Source organism: Aptenodytes forsteri, unplaced genomic scaffold (genome assembly GCF_000699145.1).
Source record: "Aptenodytes forsteri isolate BGI_AS27 unplaced genomic scaffold, ASM69914v1 Scaffold120, whole genome shotgun sequence".
Classification (NCBI taxonomy): Eukaryota; Metazoa; Chordata; class Aves; order Sphenisciformes; family Spheniscidae; genus Aptenodytes; species Aptenodytes forsteri.
In genome coordinates, this window is record NW_008795938.1 from 1,332,924 (window position 1) to 1,348,726 (window position 15,803).

The 15,803-nt window shown below is 37.1% G+C and overlaps 1 protein-coding gene across 1 annotated transcript in view; it reads right to left on the reverse strand.

The window, feature by feature from the left end:
* Positions 1-15,803, reverse strand: part of WDR70 (WD repeat domain 70) — a 143,648-nt gene that overhangs the window by 21,365 nt on the left and 106,480 nt on the right. The window contains exons 11-12 of the mRNA XM_009285217.1: positions 12,182-12,266; positions 10,961-11,099 (exon numbers count right to left, since the gene is read on the reverse strand). Of these exons, the coding sequence (XP_009283492.1) occupies positions 10,961-11,099; positions 12,182-12,266 (224 nt within the window). The remainder of the gene's footprint in view (positions 1-10,960; positions 11,100-12,181; positions 12,267-15,803) is intronic.

Consider the following 15,803-nt stretch of genomic DNA (forward strand, 5'->3'; position numbering starts at 1 on the left):
AAATGATGGAGAGTGGCTTGGCGAGCTCCTCCACCAGCTCCCTCAGCACTCTCAGGTGGATCCCATCCAGCCCCATAGACTTGTGAGCATCCAGGTGGCGTAGCAGGTCATTGACTGCTTCCTCTTGGATTATGGGGGGTTTATCCTGCTTGCTGTCCCTGTCTTCAAGCTCAGGGGGCTGAATACCCCAAGGATAAATGGTCAATGGGGCTATATTCTTTCCTTGCTACTGCGAAATGAAGAGTAAATTAGAGGGGCCATATTTTACAATGATGTTTTAATTTCTTTTCCCTCCTTCAGGAGGTCTTACTTCTTCTCAATCAGGCATTGTTTTCTCTGGGAACAAACCCTTCTCCCTAAAGACAGTTAAGTTTTAAGGTTAAATACCATGCATTTGTCTTCGAAAATGAACATTTCATGTGAAGTGTATTTTCAGATAATGCATGATAATGTATCAGCTTTTTCAAGTCCATTAGTAAAGCTCCTCCTGCCATGCAGGGAAGAGGAAAGAAAAACATGCTTCCATACCAGTTATGCACTGTTGGAAGAAATCTTATCAATTTTTCTTTCTCTTCACTTCAGGTACAGCCTTTCACTCTTCTCTGATCGTTCTCAACTCTCAGCCTGCTTATACATTTGCTCCAAAATGCCAGAATTGATTATTCTGTTACCTGCAGCTATCAGATTTTTAGGCTAAGTTCACTAAACTAATGTCTGCTCCCATGACTATTAGCGAAAACTGTTTAAACTAAAGTACAGACAATAAATCTGGTAAATGGAGAAGATGCATCTATCTACTTCCACACCTACAGAAAACTACCCTGAGAGGGTGGAAATCTCTACTGAATGATGCTGACATGCACCTAATATTCATACTATCTCTGTGGTTGGTGTGCAGCCAACATCCCACTTGTAAACTGGAAAAAGCAAAAGTGATTTCCTTGCAAATTACCACTAGAAAAAAATACTGCTAATTCCAGATAAATACTGGAAATGGAAAGGGAACATGCTAATCCTAGGCTTTCACACATCTCTAACTGTTGAAGCAAGAATTCATGGCGTTTTGATGTTTCCTGCACATGATGTTTCCACTGATTTAAAAAAAAAGTTTTATTTAAATAAAAGTTCTGTAATCCTAAGGTGAAGTTGCTGATGTTTTGACAGTTATGTTTGGAAATCAGGTGCAAGTAAGAGAGCGTAGACTTGACTCTCAGCTAGAATAGTCCTTTCATAGAGTGGCAGGCTTTTCTCCAGTAAATTGTCTACAGTCATAAATCCTTAAATCAACAGGAATGAGTGCAAAAGTAACCCATTGTCTCTTACTTTGCTATTAGCAAGGTCAGAGAACAAGAGATAAAATGTCCCAGTGCTTTAGCAGGAGAGAATAAACACCAATGGAGGGAAGTGGGTGGGACTTACCTCACTTAGGTGGGACTTACCAAACTTAAGATGTCTATACCTCTAATCTTTAAAGGTCTACTCTTTAATGCCTAAAAACTTTCTCCTTCCTTTATAGTTAACAGAGTGAAATAAGCATTTTACAGTGGCCTTCATCTAACCTATTTTAGATATCTATTTTCGGACGGGTGTGTTTATTTTTCTCTGTTGATTAGAAAAGGAGCCTAGGGTGACTGGATCAGCTGTAGACATCTATATTTGGTCAGGTGAATCCCTGCAGCCTACAATGGCCAAAATAACTATATAAGAAAAACAGAAAACTAACAAGGATCTATACTACAGCATGTTGTGCTACTTACATAAAACTCTCCAGTTCAAGGATAAAGGATCCTGGAAGCCAAATTAAATACTCCTAGTGCAGAAAGAATACAGCAGATAAACTCCTAAAACTGTCCAACAAATCTTTAAAACCTTAGCTTGAAAGATCAGGTCTAGCTCTGGAGATGCGTAAAAACTGAGTGAGGATAAAACAGAAACAAACACAGGCTATATTCACCCTTATTGCTTACCCCTTTCCTAACCTACAATCTAATAAATAATTCCTTCAGAATCTGTTTGGAAGCTATACAATAAAAAAAGTGACAGCAAGAGCTGCTGCTCTAGGAAAATATTTTCAGTTAGGAAAAGAAAAACTTAAACAAACCTTCTCTCTTTTCTATGTGCAAGCTTTGCTTCAGTGGCCATGACGGTATGTGATGGGCTCTGTTTGAAGAGCGCTGCTCGTATTTGCTGTGCTTGGCTGTCCAGACAGCCAGATAAGAGGCATGTCAGCAGGGAAGATAGTGAACGTGTAAAACGACATTCTGATTGTGGTCACGGACTCTGTAAGGCCAGGTCACCACAGCAGTGGCCAAATGGGGCTTTTCTGACTGAACTGAATATTTATCTTAACTGTAATTTTTACAAATTCCAACATTGCTGGAAAAAAAAGCCAGTCTGTCAAAATCAGTGCAAATATGCAACTAGTGCAACTAGTTTATTTTGCACATCTCTTCTGTCTTTTCTACTGTAAAACCCTACATATTCATGGTGAAGAACTGCTTGTGCAATGCAGTATCTTTTAAACACGTAGGAGCTTAAAACATAACTAAGCAATACTACTTAGGAAACCTAACTGCTTATTAGTTGTTGTTTTTCTGGTTTTTTTTTAAGAAATAGTGATTACCTTTCAAATTAACATTACCCATTACCTAAGCCTATAGTTACATCACATTATCTTTATATTTGAGACTGGTAACCAATTTCAAGCTTGTGCTGGAGTGAGGGATCAAATCTCAGGGTGCCTTCCAGGTTCATTTTCTATAGTTCTGGAACTTGCACAACATTAAGTCCATCTGACTTTAGTGATACACCTTCCCAGAAGAGAAGGGAAATTTACAAGGTCATTTGAGAAAAAAACTGTACTTATTTCAAAGGATTGCTAGATCTTTAAATAAAACATTAAAATATTTGGATGCTAACAGCTAAAGACAGCTTCCCACTACCACAAAATCTTTCAACAGTTGTTCCCCATCCCTGTTTGGCTACTGACGCTTTTAAACAACTTCTATAATTAGGAAAGATAGTAAAGCAGTGGCTCTCAAGCTTTTCCATTTTATAAAGAAGGTGTGGAACCATTTAGAAACTTCAGATACTTAGACTGCTGTTCAGGGGATACAAATCTAGTCTTCGTACAAATCTTCATGGACATGTTTGAACTGGCCCACAGTTTACATGGACTGAAAGATTCTCTGCAACTGCTTATGAAATACATCCCAGCAAGAATGCATACACTACTTGTTAAAAGAGAGGAAAATGCCTCAGAATATACTAAAAATCTCATGATGCTGGTCTGCAGGAAAGGCCCATAAGCATTCTAACTTATAGGCAGCAGAGTGACTCCTGCCTGTCTTCAAGATCTCAAAGCTTCAAAAGGAAACACTTACTTCCTCCCTCTCATGCCCTCATCCTCTATAAAGTTCAGAAACAGGCCTAAGAGAGTTTTAAGCAAATGTACCAGCACATTTTCCCCAAATGTACGAGCACATTTTTCCTCAATTTATTTTCTCTCCAATTCTATGCAACCGGAATTTAAGGGGGGGGCATCAGAAACTCAATATTCTAATCTGAAGCGAATAGCAATCTCACCTGCAGAAATACCACTATTTCTACATAATAATCAAGGATCATTAATTATGATGGTTGACCTGCAGAATGGAAAGTAAAATCAACCAATAAAGTTAGCATAGTAAGGAAAGGCTTTTATATAGATAGGTCTTTCCTTCTCCTACAGTCACCTTGATTTCTCTGCAGAAGATCTACGTGAAACATCAGCTACACTAACTGTCTGCTCCCTTCCAAGAACAACAGAAGTTCTGGCTTAAGAATCATAGAAACATAATGCTGCTCAGAGACAACATTAATTCCACTGCACACTCCATAATCTCTTTTCTCTGGTGTCTTAGAGCACAGTGGTGATCCAAAAGCCAATGACTTGGCTTGCCATGCTGCTGTATCTAGGAAAGGCTGGTCTGCCTCCTGGATGCACCCACTGATCAGGGGAGGGGAAAAAACAGACTGAGTAACTCTTACCATACTGCTGTATTTTTAATTAAAAAAAAAATTAAATAACAGATTTAGAACTATGTCATTTCCAAATGTCTGTGAAGCTGAACAACAAACGCTACCAGTTTGCTTCCACCTTGTTTCTTCTTTTGAGCAAAAAGATGGTTAACACTTATATGTTGATACTATGCATGCTCTGATCAAAAAAAAAAAAAAGGCTGCTCACACAATGAAAATATACTAATATTATATTAAAAATCTACTTGAAACCCCAATTGCAAAAATCTTCAGGTTTGAGATTCCCCTGGAGCTCTTCCAAGGAAGAGAGCCAACTACAATAAATAAGGTGGGAGGTTAGGGAATATCTAGAATGCAGTGACCTGCTATCATTAGATTTAAAATACTCATGAGAATACAGCAGTAGAGAAAACAACAATAATGTTTTTCCCTGGTGAAACATGACTTAGAAAATGTATGGAAACTTTCAATAGAAAAGGGACCAGAAACAGATACAATTTACCATTTTCTATGTAGAAACCAGAAATATCCTAAAAACATTTTCAGAGGCCAATAATTTAAAGCAGGATCTCAATATGGAACATATGGATAGCAATGCTGTATCACTTACCTTTCAAGGTACAGCTATAAAATTTAGTCTTAGACGTGAATTGAGCCACTGAACAACACTTTCCTTTTTTGACGAATAGAAAAAGTGACTTAATCAAGGTGGTAAACAACCAGAAATATCCTAAAAACATTTTCAGAGGCCAATAATTTAAAGCAGGATCTCAATATGGAACATATGGATAGCAATGCTGTATCACTTACCTTTCAAGGTACAGCTATAAAATTTAGTCTTAGACGTGAATTGAGCCACTGAACAACACTTTCCTTTTTTGACGAATAGAAAAAGTGACTTAATCAAGGTGGTAAACTGTTTTCCTTATAATTGCAAGGTAGGGCATTTTCAAGCACCTGCTCTGTTAAAATTACAGCCACACTTTCATCACAGTGTATCGCAAAACTAAGGCAGACAACCTTCACATACACCCCCCACTTCCCATTATGGTGAGGAAACCTGGACAGTTTATTCCTCTCACATACCTCAAACCTCTAGTGACAGCTCCCCTAAAACAAAGTACATGCTGCTGCAGGATATACAAAGGGAAGGACCACATTGCCTTTACATATATGAAAGCAGAGAATAAAAATTGACAAGTTACCTCACTATAAAAGAAAACACATTCCTGTGATTCACCTTTTATACTAGATTTTTTTTTTTTAAACTTTAATAAGCACAAAAATTTATGGGACCCTAAATATTGTATTTACTTCCTTATTGTGGAAAATGTGGATTTTCTTTTCAAAAAGAATAAATGGCTTTAAAAAAACCCCCAGAAGTAGCATGATGATCTCTTCCAGAAGTTAAAAGAATTTATTTTTCTTAAATTCAAAAGCTTTAAATCTTAGTGAAATGGGCCACAGTGGAAAAGCCCTTTACTACATTACTGCACCTTATAAATAGTAAATGATATCATTTGAGGTCAAGGAAAGAAATACTGCAATCCACATCAACTGTGCATAAAGGATGCTGGAAGTTTCATATTCCTTATTCCTTCTCTCCTTTTCACTCTTTAATCTAAAAATAAGCTTTATTTATAGCTTGTCTCAGAAGACCTTCCTGAAACATTCCTTAGAGGTATTTTCAGAAGTATTTAATAATTTAACTTTTGCTTACATTTGAGAAACTAAGAAAATAATGAAGAATCCTCCTAACAGAAACAGGTTTACCAAAACAACCATAAATCTATGTTTTTGGACTGTTGCTTATCTACAAAAACCTGTGGGATATTTTAAATACTTGCACACCTCATTTTATAATGTACACAATCTCATCATCTTGGCTCATTTTTAAATTTAATTATTACTTACATTTTCATTTAAAAATAGCAATTTCTGTAATTGTAGAACTTCTTTTGTTTGTTTTTCAGTGCCCACTCTTGCTTGGCAGTAATGGGGTGTACTACTTCTTCTCTCCATATGGGGAAAATCACTGCTCTACTGCTGCCAAAATCAATCTTGTCTGCAATAAGGATAACTCCTGGGTGATCTCTTTGAACTAGCCAAATGAATGATAGACATGTGAGAGTGATTCAAGTGGCTATCCACAGCTATTTTAAATTAAATTGACATGGGGGAAAGTTGCGTACCCAACTCTGTTTCCCATACACTAGGTATTTATAACTGGTTCCCATGAAGATCTCATACTTGCATAACCAAACCAAAAATTAGGAATAAACCCTCCCTGACTGGCATCTGACAATGAAATCTCCCTTCCGTTCCAGAATGAGAGTGCAGTTACAGACATCACAAAAGATGAGACCTCATCCCAAAGCAGCTACAGGTCTTCCTTCCTCTCATACTACCTGAGGAAAGGGAAGGGAAGGAAAATGGGACTCCGCATTTCTTTGCATACACTTTGTACCCCTCATCTGGCAGTTATATTTCCTGACATCTGTTTAAGTCTCCTCCATCCATCTAAATGGAGTGAAGAAACATTCTGCATGCAATTATAAATCTTTCACATAAAATAAGCCTCAAATGCTCAAATTGAGAAAGTGTAATATAAATATATTTTCTTGTGGATATTTGAGGTGAGAGCAAAAGAACCATTCACAGGTACTACTGTCAAGATAGAAGAAACAGAAAAACTATGAAAAAGCTGTACATGCATAACAGGACTTTTTAAAGTTCAGTTCTTGTTAAAAATAGAGGAATTCTGTACAGTTTAGCATACATAACTATGGTCACAGTACAAAGCCCTCATAATTTCCAATCACACCTGTACACACTGAGCCAGAGTAAGGCTTAAGTACTGCACGCAGAGCATCAGCTTCCTTATGAGAGTGGGAGATGCAGGAGCTCCCACTCCTGAGTTTTCATCTAATCTCCAGTAAGTAAATGACCCTGCCTGTAACCTGCAACATGGGTAAATTCACTCCGTGATAAACTCCTGGAAGAAAAATCCACTGAGTGCTATTAATTGTAAAATTCCTATGCTTGCATCAAGATATCTCTAAGTCACAGATCACCGGAGGCAGAACAGGATAGCCAGAGAAGCGTCACTGTGTATTTGCCCTGTTCACACCTCCTCCTGCCAGCACACTGCTACTGGCCAGAGACGGGAGCCTGTGGTCTGCACCACTTCTGACATTTATTTAATTTTTCTTCAAAAAGTATTGTTATTTATCCAAGAAGCTTGAGTTCTACAGAATTCTCAGTGCCTACATGGTGTGATGGCATTCAATAGTGGACACAACAATATAGTCACTAGTTTAGCCACAGACTAATATATGAAATGAAAAGCAAATTAATGTTCTATACCTAGCCACAACAGCAGAGACTAATCAGACTGTTAGTCCATTAGTAAAACCACAAGGTTTCACTCCAGCAGCTCTGAAACAGTAATGGGTTTTCCCATGAAAACTTGAAAGAGAAGGTGAAAAAAGGTTTGTGTGGTATGATGGAAAGGAATGTCAGAGCGAGCTTTGGTCAAACATTCCCATTAAATATTTTCCCATTACCCCCTAGGTTCATTCACAGGCCAATTGCACTGGCTATTTACCAAGGAGGTTTAAGATAATGTTTACTGCTCTTTAGTGTTTTTCAATTTTCTAAGCTTGCCGGCATTTCCTTTAAAAAAACCTTGTGAAATTAAAAAAGTAAACACATTAATAGTTTATGTTTTCTCTTCACAGTACATTTTCTGTTGTTCTGATTTTATACGTTCTACCACTAAACTGGTATACAATTGCCCTCAAAAAGTCTTATTATTTTCATTTTATACTTGAAATAAATTACTAATGATGCCTTTTTTCTTTAGCAATTTGGACTAAATCCAACTGAAATCACTGAAATTATTTTCATGAGGAATGAGAGCAGATCAAGCTCTTTGCAGAGATAGACAGTGCTGTATTTGTGCTTTTACTACACATATTGGCGTAGTAACTTAATCTATGCAATGCCCAGAAAAACCAAAACCAGAAACATTGAAATTACATATTTAAGCACTAGATAACATACAGAAAGTAAAGTAGTATGATACTTAGTTACAGAAGAAAAACCGAAGTCTTAGACAACATTATGTGTTTATCTTTAATTACACTAACTGCTATCTGCATTTTTGAGAGAGTATAACGAAAAAATGGAAACCAGGAAAGTAGTCCATAGAAAGCACGTAATTAATGCACTGCTGAAAAAATGCTTTGATAAACTACACACAAGATATTAATCCACCAATTTACAGGCCAGTGATCTTTCCAACAAACAGCATGTACTGCTTACAAAATACAAAAGCCATCTTCTTGAAAATTCATTTGTTTTTAGCATGCCTTTATGCATTTAATTTCATCAAACACTGCAATTTGAGAAGAACGAGAAAAGAACACTAATGAAAAAGCCGAAAGATACAAACAATAGAAATATCTTGAAAAAATATACTGCTTTTATTTTATATCATCACTTATAGTAAATTTTCTTCTTTTAGATTCAGGGTGATATGCTTAACTGTGTTTTTCTTAGATGTGTAGCATTGAACCCGGAAGCTAGACAGACTGATTGTAGAGGTATTATTAGTGCTGACTCACTGAAAATTATGTCATAAGATCAGCATTTATAAGTCTCAATTTTTCACCTAGTATTTCCATTATTTTCATTTGATCCATTATATCCAAAGCAGGAGAATGACAGTCTTAAATTTTATAATGACAAATGAAGAAAAACAGCAGCACTAAAACTCTACAGAAAAAAGTAATTTATTACAGTCTTAAAAAAGTACCATATAAATATCAGCACCTATATAAATTTATAGTATAAAATTATGAACCTGCTGAGATTTGTACACATACTTAAAATTTTACTACGTGAGTGGCCCCAGTGGAGTCACTTACTGACCCCTAATTTTGTTTTTCCAACAATTTCCTACTGTTGGTTCTCGGCTCCATGTCTCTTTTGCATTTTGAAGCAGAACAACAGAAATTTACTTCTCAATTCTGAGAGAAACTGATAGCAAAACAGTATTTTCTGGACTCTCCTATAGCATCATCTACCTCAGCAGGTAAACAGACCCTCTATTTCAGAGAATTAAAGAACCGTTTTTCTGGGAGACAAAGTTAGCAAATGAAAATTTTATTTCCTTTGAACGCAAAACAGTTAGGTTGGTGAGCAGTAATTCTCACTATTTAATTACTTTCAGAGATACAGGATCCACCATTGACAAGCTTCTCATTCTTGCAGTCCTAAAGCTCAAGTGAAGTTTCTGTACACTGTTACTGACTTTATCACCACTAAATGGAGATGCCATCATGACCACATCCAGACACTTAGCTCTACGGAGTCCAAATTCATGGTGAATGGAATTGGTAAGCTATTTTTTTCCTGTGCCCAAGGACAGAAGAGCTCCTACAACAATCTACGTCTTGCACTTTATCTTATGTAGTTGTTTTCCTTTTCTCTGTCATGAAGTTTCAGAGGGGATACTGAGGCATTCATGTTTTGTCTCAGAAAAAGGTTATAAATACTCGGTTATAATACTTGTATTAGAAAATAAAAATCCACTAGAAATCCTCATGAGATAAGTTGAGGTTTGGAACGTTCCATAGGAGAAAAATTTAAAATCCAATTTATGGTATCTTTGGAGAAATTCTTTAGTACTAAATAAAATTTCCAATGTCATATAAAAACTGTATTTAGAATATATGTTTAAAATAAAAACAGAGTTTTTTTCCCCTCCAGAAAAAACACATTTTCTGCTTTGACACGAAATAGTACTAAATAAAATTTCCAATGTCATATAAAAACTGTATTTAGAATATATGTTTAAAATAAAAACAGAGTTTTTTTCCCCTCCAGAAAAAACACGTTTTCTGCTTTGACACGAAATTCTGCATTTTTAATTTGCAAGACTGCTGCCACAGAAATGATGGATATAACAAATACATCTGTAAGCAGATTTTGCTTTAGTATGAATTAGAAGAGAAAATGGGATTTAAAAAGAAAAGTAAATACTAATACAAATTCTGTATAAATGATCTCCAGCACAAGGGGTTTTGGTCTGCTGTGCCAGGAAAGACTGCTGTGCTGGGTTAAGAAAAGTGCAGAAGGAGAAAACAATATCCTGAAACAAAGCGACAAAGTTTCTATCTGACAGACTGCAACAACTAATGGGACTTAAGCATACATTGCCATACTTAAGCAATGGCAATTCTGTTTGAATTTCTCCCACTCCTGTTTGTTATAATCTATAAGCTTACTTGCGTACACCACAAGAGTGAAAGGACGTTTCTTCAGCTATGTTATTAAGCTTTTTCCTTCTGTACAAGGGAATAGGTAGGCAGTTCAAGCTGTACACAGACCCTCCTGTATTACAGATTCACAATTTTAGTTTTTTATTACTGGTGAGAATGGTATTTTTGATGGAGGAATTCCTAATTATGCCTTCCTTTTGCCACAAAATTGTTGCACTTACACAAGCTAGAGTCCATTGAAATACATTCTATAGTAACCACAAGTCTAGTTTCAGGGACAAGTAGGAGTTTTGTCACAATATGGCATTTCATCATGATAACTGGTGGAGTAAAGAGCAGAAACATGTAAGAATTTTAGGATTCAAGCTGCACTTCACAGATCTAGAAGGGTTCACAGAAATCCTTGACAAATGCAATGGTAACACTAAAGCAGGGATCTCCTAGTGCTTGAACACCATCTCCCAAGATTTTATTTTTTTTAATTGAAAGGAGAATAGCACCTATTTAGGTCACTTTACCTCTCTCTCTTAAGTATGGAGTAGAAAAATTACACTACTGTTAGTAGGTCATTACCTGTAAAACGGGAAAAAAGCATACGAATATGATTTAATTCATATTTTGAATAGTTGACAAAAGAAAACTAAAATACATACCGCATCTGTAACTTCGATCTCATACAACTTCTGGAATGTCTCCCGATAAAAGAAAAAAAGCTTCCCACTGCCACCACCTTTCTTAACAGAGGTGCCTGTGACAACTATTTTATCATCTGGGCTGAAACAACAATCTGTCCTGTTGAAGAAAACAAATCATCATACTGGGCAAATCAATAATTAATGTATAGGGAACTTATATATAAATTGGACTCCTTAAAAATAATCCTTTCTATTTGTTAATCCTTTCAAGATAAAGCTTAAAAAAAAAATCTTTTGTCAGCTGTCATCTATTACTATAGTTAACAGACACAGTTCACATGCACAATTACAGCTGTGCACAGAATGCGCATAACTGGCAGATCCAATAAAAATCCTCCTCCCAACAAAATTCTCCTCTGCTCAAAAGTCTTGTAAACTTTTCAACATGAGAAACAAACAAAAGTATTTTCAAATCTGGTTATCATCATTAAGTAAAAAAATAAGTCAATCATGAAATCTGTTTTTGCTGACAATACATTCTTCAATGATGCAAGGCAGTGTGTTTATACAGTGGCCAAAAATGTTTGTCTGTTTACTTTTCCTCTATGCTACAAATTGCCGTCAAGACTGAGCTGTCCATGACCTGCCTTTCTAAGATTTTATTTCAAAAGTATAATTTCTCCTTAGAGTTGGATTTGGCTGTGCTACAGCTATAGAAATGCAGGTAATACCAATAAAAATATTAAATACAATACTTAGCACTATGCAGTACAATATAGTATTTTAGTACCAAAGCCATCAGCACTTCTAACATCATAACCTGAATTCATACCATGCACCTTCATGTTATGTCTACTTTTCAATCCAGCTCTTTTTTTATTACTCATAGACCAAATAAGAATGAGGATTACTTATATATCTCATTACACAAACGTAAGGCAATGAACTGGCCTCCTCCTGAAAAGTTGCTAATCTAATTAGACATAAGACATATGAGACTGAAAAATGGCATAAAACAAGGAAAGCTAGCTATGAATTATCACAAAAAATACGAGATCTTTTAAAGCAACCTGAAGTCCTAAAATAGCCAAGAATCCTCATTGCACAGTCCTCCCTGTGCAGTCCTTTCTGAACAGTTCTGGACCTAGTGAGAACTGAGGAGGAGAAATCTGGTAGACTCCCTCCCGTTTAGCACAACTACTGCTATTTCTACTACCTGGAATAAATTAGAGTACTTACATTGGAAAGAAGCTGGGCAGTCTTTCCGCTGAATTAAGAGGCTTTTTAAATTGTCTAATATCCCATATCTTTAAAGTATCATCTCCTATGAAACAAAAGGGACAAAAGTTAGCAATAAAGCATTTAAATCAAGAATTTAGACATGTGCAGAAAATTTCATCCTCTAATCCAGACACAAAAAGAACAGAATGATAGGGTAGAAGCATTCAAAATGGGGGTGGTTTGGAAGATTTTTGTCCCTAAATGACTATGAAAGTGTAAGGATGAGAAGTTCCACCTGCTGCACTCCAGTAGATCAGAAACTTCTCCTCAGTGGCTCAACTTCATCATAGCAATCCCTCCTACCAAAAACCATTATCCACAGTAGAATCAGATTCCCCAAACACTCATTTATTTTGTGTTTGTGAGCGTTAGTGCTTTGCTACTAGGAGTAAACTTAACTTTTAACATATCAAAACAAATTAAAATGTTACCATGGATGGTCTAGATCAAAAACTAAACAAGTTTTATGTGTCTGGTTTCTACCTGCCCTGAAAAAATGATCAGGAAAAATGGAAGGCACATGAAGTCTTCCCCCTTTAGCAGGCAAAGAACAACAAACTGGAATCTCAGTACAGAGAACAGGCCCTGGAATCAGTCAGAAATCCTTGGGAAAGGGGGAGAAGGGAAGCAAGTGAACCCACACTTGCTATAACAAAACATTTTCACACCCCTCCACACCACCTTTGGCCATAAAAGCCAAAATAGAGGTTACAGCAAGACATTTATAGCAATTCTTGTCTGTTTGAGATAAAAATGGTGTGACTGTAGGCCAGTGCAAGTCAGGCTGTTTATTCCTTTTCGAAAAGTTATGACATATTAACAAAGTGAGAACAGGGAAGAAAAAAAAAGAGATTAGTTAGTTATTCTCAGAGAGATCTACATCTCTGCTGATCATCCCTCTGGGATACATATTCCCAACGTGAAAGAAGCTACAGAATTTGAGCTTTGAAGCACCTCACTCGGGCACCTAGAGATCTCCTTGCATTTGACATCTGTGCCTCAGTGCTTTCAAGGGTGAAAAGAAGAACTTTCAAACAACAATTCTCTCTGAAAATATCCAGAGATTAATTTTAGACAAAAAGTTACAAAACATTCCTGACCGAGGAGGAAAAAGGAGGCAAGTGACTGGTAATCCACAGAACTGCTTCCTTCCAAAGCACAGAACTTGCAGGGAAATAATTTTGTTGTCTAAAGGTATTTTGTGGATTCACAGCCTTTGATATCAAGAGCTTAAAGGAGGCCTTGGAAATAAAAATGGTAAAAAAAGTAACATGCTGTAACAAAAGAAATCAAGGCCAGCAGTACCCTTTACAGGGAAAGCAGTAATGTGTGGCCTCGTACATCATGTAAGTTTATATTAAAGACTAGGATAACTCCTTACTACAAAATATTTTTAAGAAGTGGACAACTTAAATAAATGATGTCTAGAACAGAGTATATTTCTGTTCATTGGGAAGCTAAAAAATGACAAGAAAGAAAAATGTTGAGCCTCTATTTTGGGAATGTCTGTTTTCTTATTGTTTCCCAGTAGACTCCATCCCAAGCACTTCAAAGCATTTGGTCTTGTAATATGAACCCTCCCTTTCCCCTCCCACCCCCAACAAAAAAACACTTATCAGCGAGATGTTATATCTAAAGCACCAGCACTTTATAAATGTATGCAAAGGATACCATTTGGCCACTCTGCAAATCTCCCGGATAGGGACAGATCTAAGGCTAGCAGCCAAGGCTGTTCTGTTCCCAGTGGAATGAGCCTTGACACGATCTTCAAGCTGTAGTCCTGCCAGGCTTTAGCAGGAGAGATGCAGTCAGACATTTAGCTCTTCTGCTAACAAGAAAATGTAATCTGCTGGTTTAAAAAATTAATTTAAAAGATTAGAAGACTCTAAAATTACTCAAAAAGTCATCGTTGATTTCAAATCAACACTGTCTTACACTGTGCAGAAATAGATGATTAAGTATTTGGAAAGGGAGAAATGCTAGTAGAATGACTTGGCCAATGCTATGAAACTCTTACCATCGTTAAGAATTTGCCCAGATTCACTTTTTCTAATTAAAATTTTCTGTGTTGCAAATATGATATTGGTTCCTGAATCTAATCTGCATTTGGAGTTGAAATCACTGTCACTAAGAAAACAGACATATTAACTTTCCACAACACCAAAGATTTCTTCCAGTAGCATCCTTCCATTGATGCTTAAGGGGCTTCTTTACAAGAGTTGTAGCAGTACTGATCCATTTTTAATTACTTCATACATGGACAAAAATAGTTACCCTTAAACAAAAACATATAAACAGAAGTTGTGCAGTTCAGTATGAAGCATTCAGAATAGCCCACTCAGATCATTCAGTATTTTTATTGATGGCAGACTTCTCCAAAGCCTGGCAGGATTATTTAAAGCTTTTAGAGCATTTTTAGTAGCATTTCAAACTCTGTTCTTTGTCATTTTAATAAGGAGGATACCAATAAACAGGCTTTAGTCTGAAACAATCAGGTGAGACACCATTATGCCAATAGTATTGAGTATTGGATTTATCAAGAGGTAATGATTAGGGGCTAGAAAAACAGTCTTCGGTTGAGCCAGGATAGGCATTTTGCAAATGGCTTTTAGTCAAAATAAGGCCAATGCACTGATAGATTATCTGATTTTTTTTTTTTTTTTCTTTTCAGAAGATACTGACCAGGAAGACAAGTACATGGATGCAAACGGGCCCAAAAGAAGCAAAAGTGCTGCCAGAAACTCAAAAAGCCTAAAGTCAGCAACACTCTTCAAGAAGTTCCTATTTTAAAAGGAGAGTCCTGTGTTGAAAGCAAAGCCCAAGGACAGAAATTCACAAAGACCATTGGGGAAAGCAAAGAAACACAGGAAATGAGAATTCAAAAAAGAAAATACAGCAAGGAAAGGCATAGCATAACGAAGCTTACCATGAGGGAGCACCAGAATATATTATGTTTATAAACTCTGAGCCCTTCTGTGAAGGCTTATACTATATACATGAAGAGAGGCACTTTACAGAACAAGGTATATGCTTCTGCATTGGTTCTGCAAGAGGAGCTGCAACAGCTAAAGAATGCCCTTCGGAGGCACTGTGCACAGGTTGGGACCACACTCACCCCAAGCCAAAGGCCCTGGGAGGGAAGTCACAAACTGGGGATTCTGCACTTACACTCGGAAGAGCTCTCACCATCACCTGCACCCATACCAGCCTGGCCAAATATTTAAGTTCATCATCCTCTCTAAACATATGGAAGTGAAGGATACCGGTATCAATATAGGCTGGGGGATGAAGAGATTGAGAGCAGCCCTGCCGAGAAGGACTTGGGGGTACTGGTGGATGAAAAGCTGGACATGAGCCAGCAATGGGCGCTCGCAGCCCAGAAGGCCAGTCGTATCCTGGGCTGCATCCAAAGAAGTGTGGCCAGCAGGTCGAGGGAGGGGATTCTGCCCCTCTGCTCTGCTCTGGTGAGACCCCACCTGGAGTACTGCGTCCAGCTCTGGAGCCCTCAGCATAAGACAGACATGGACCTGTTGGACCAGGTCCAGAAGAGGGACACGAAAATGATCAGGGGGATGGAACA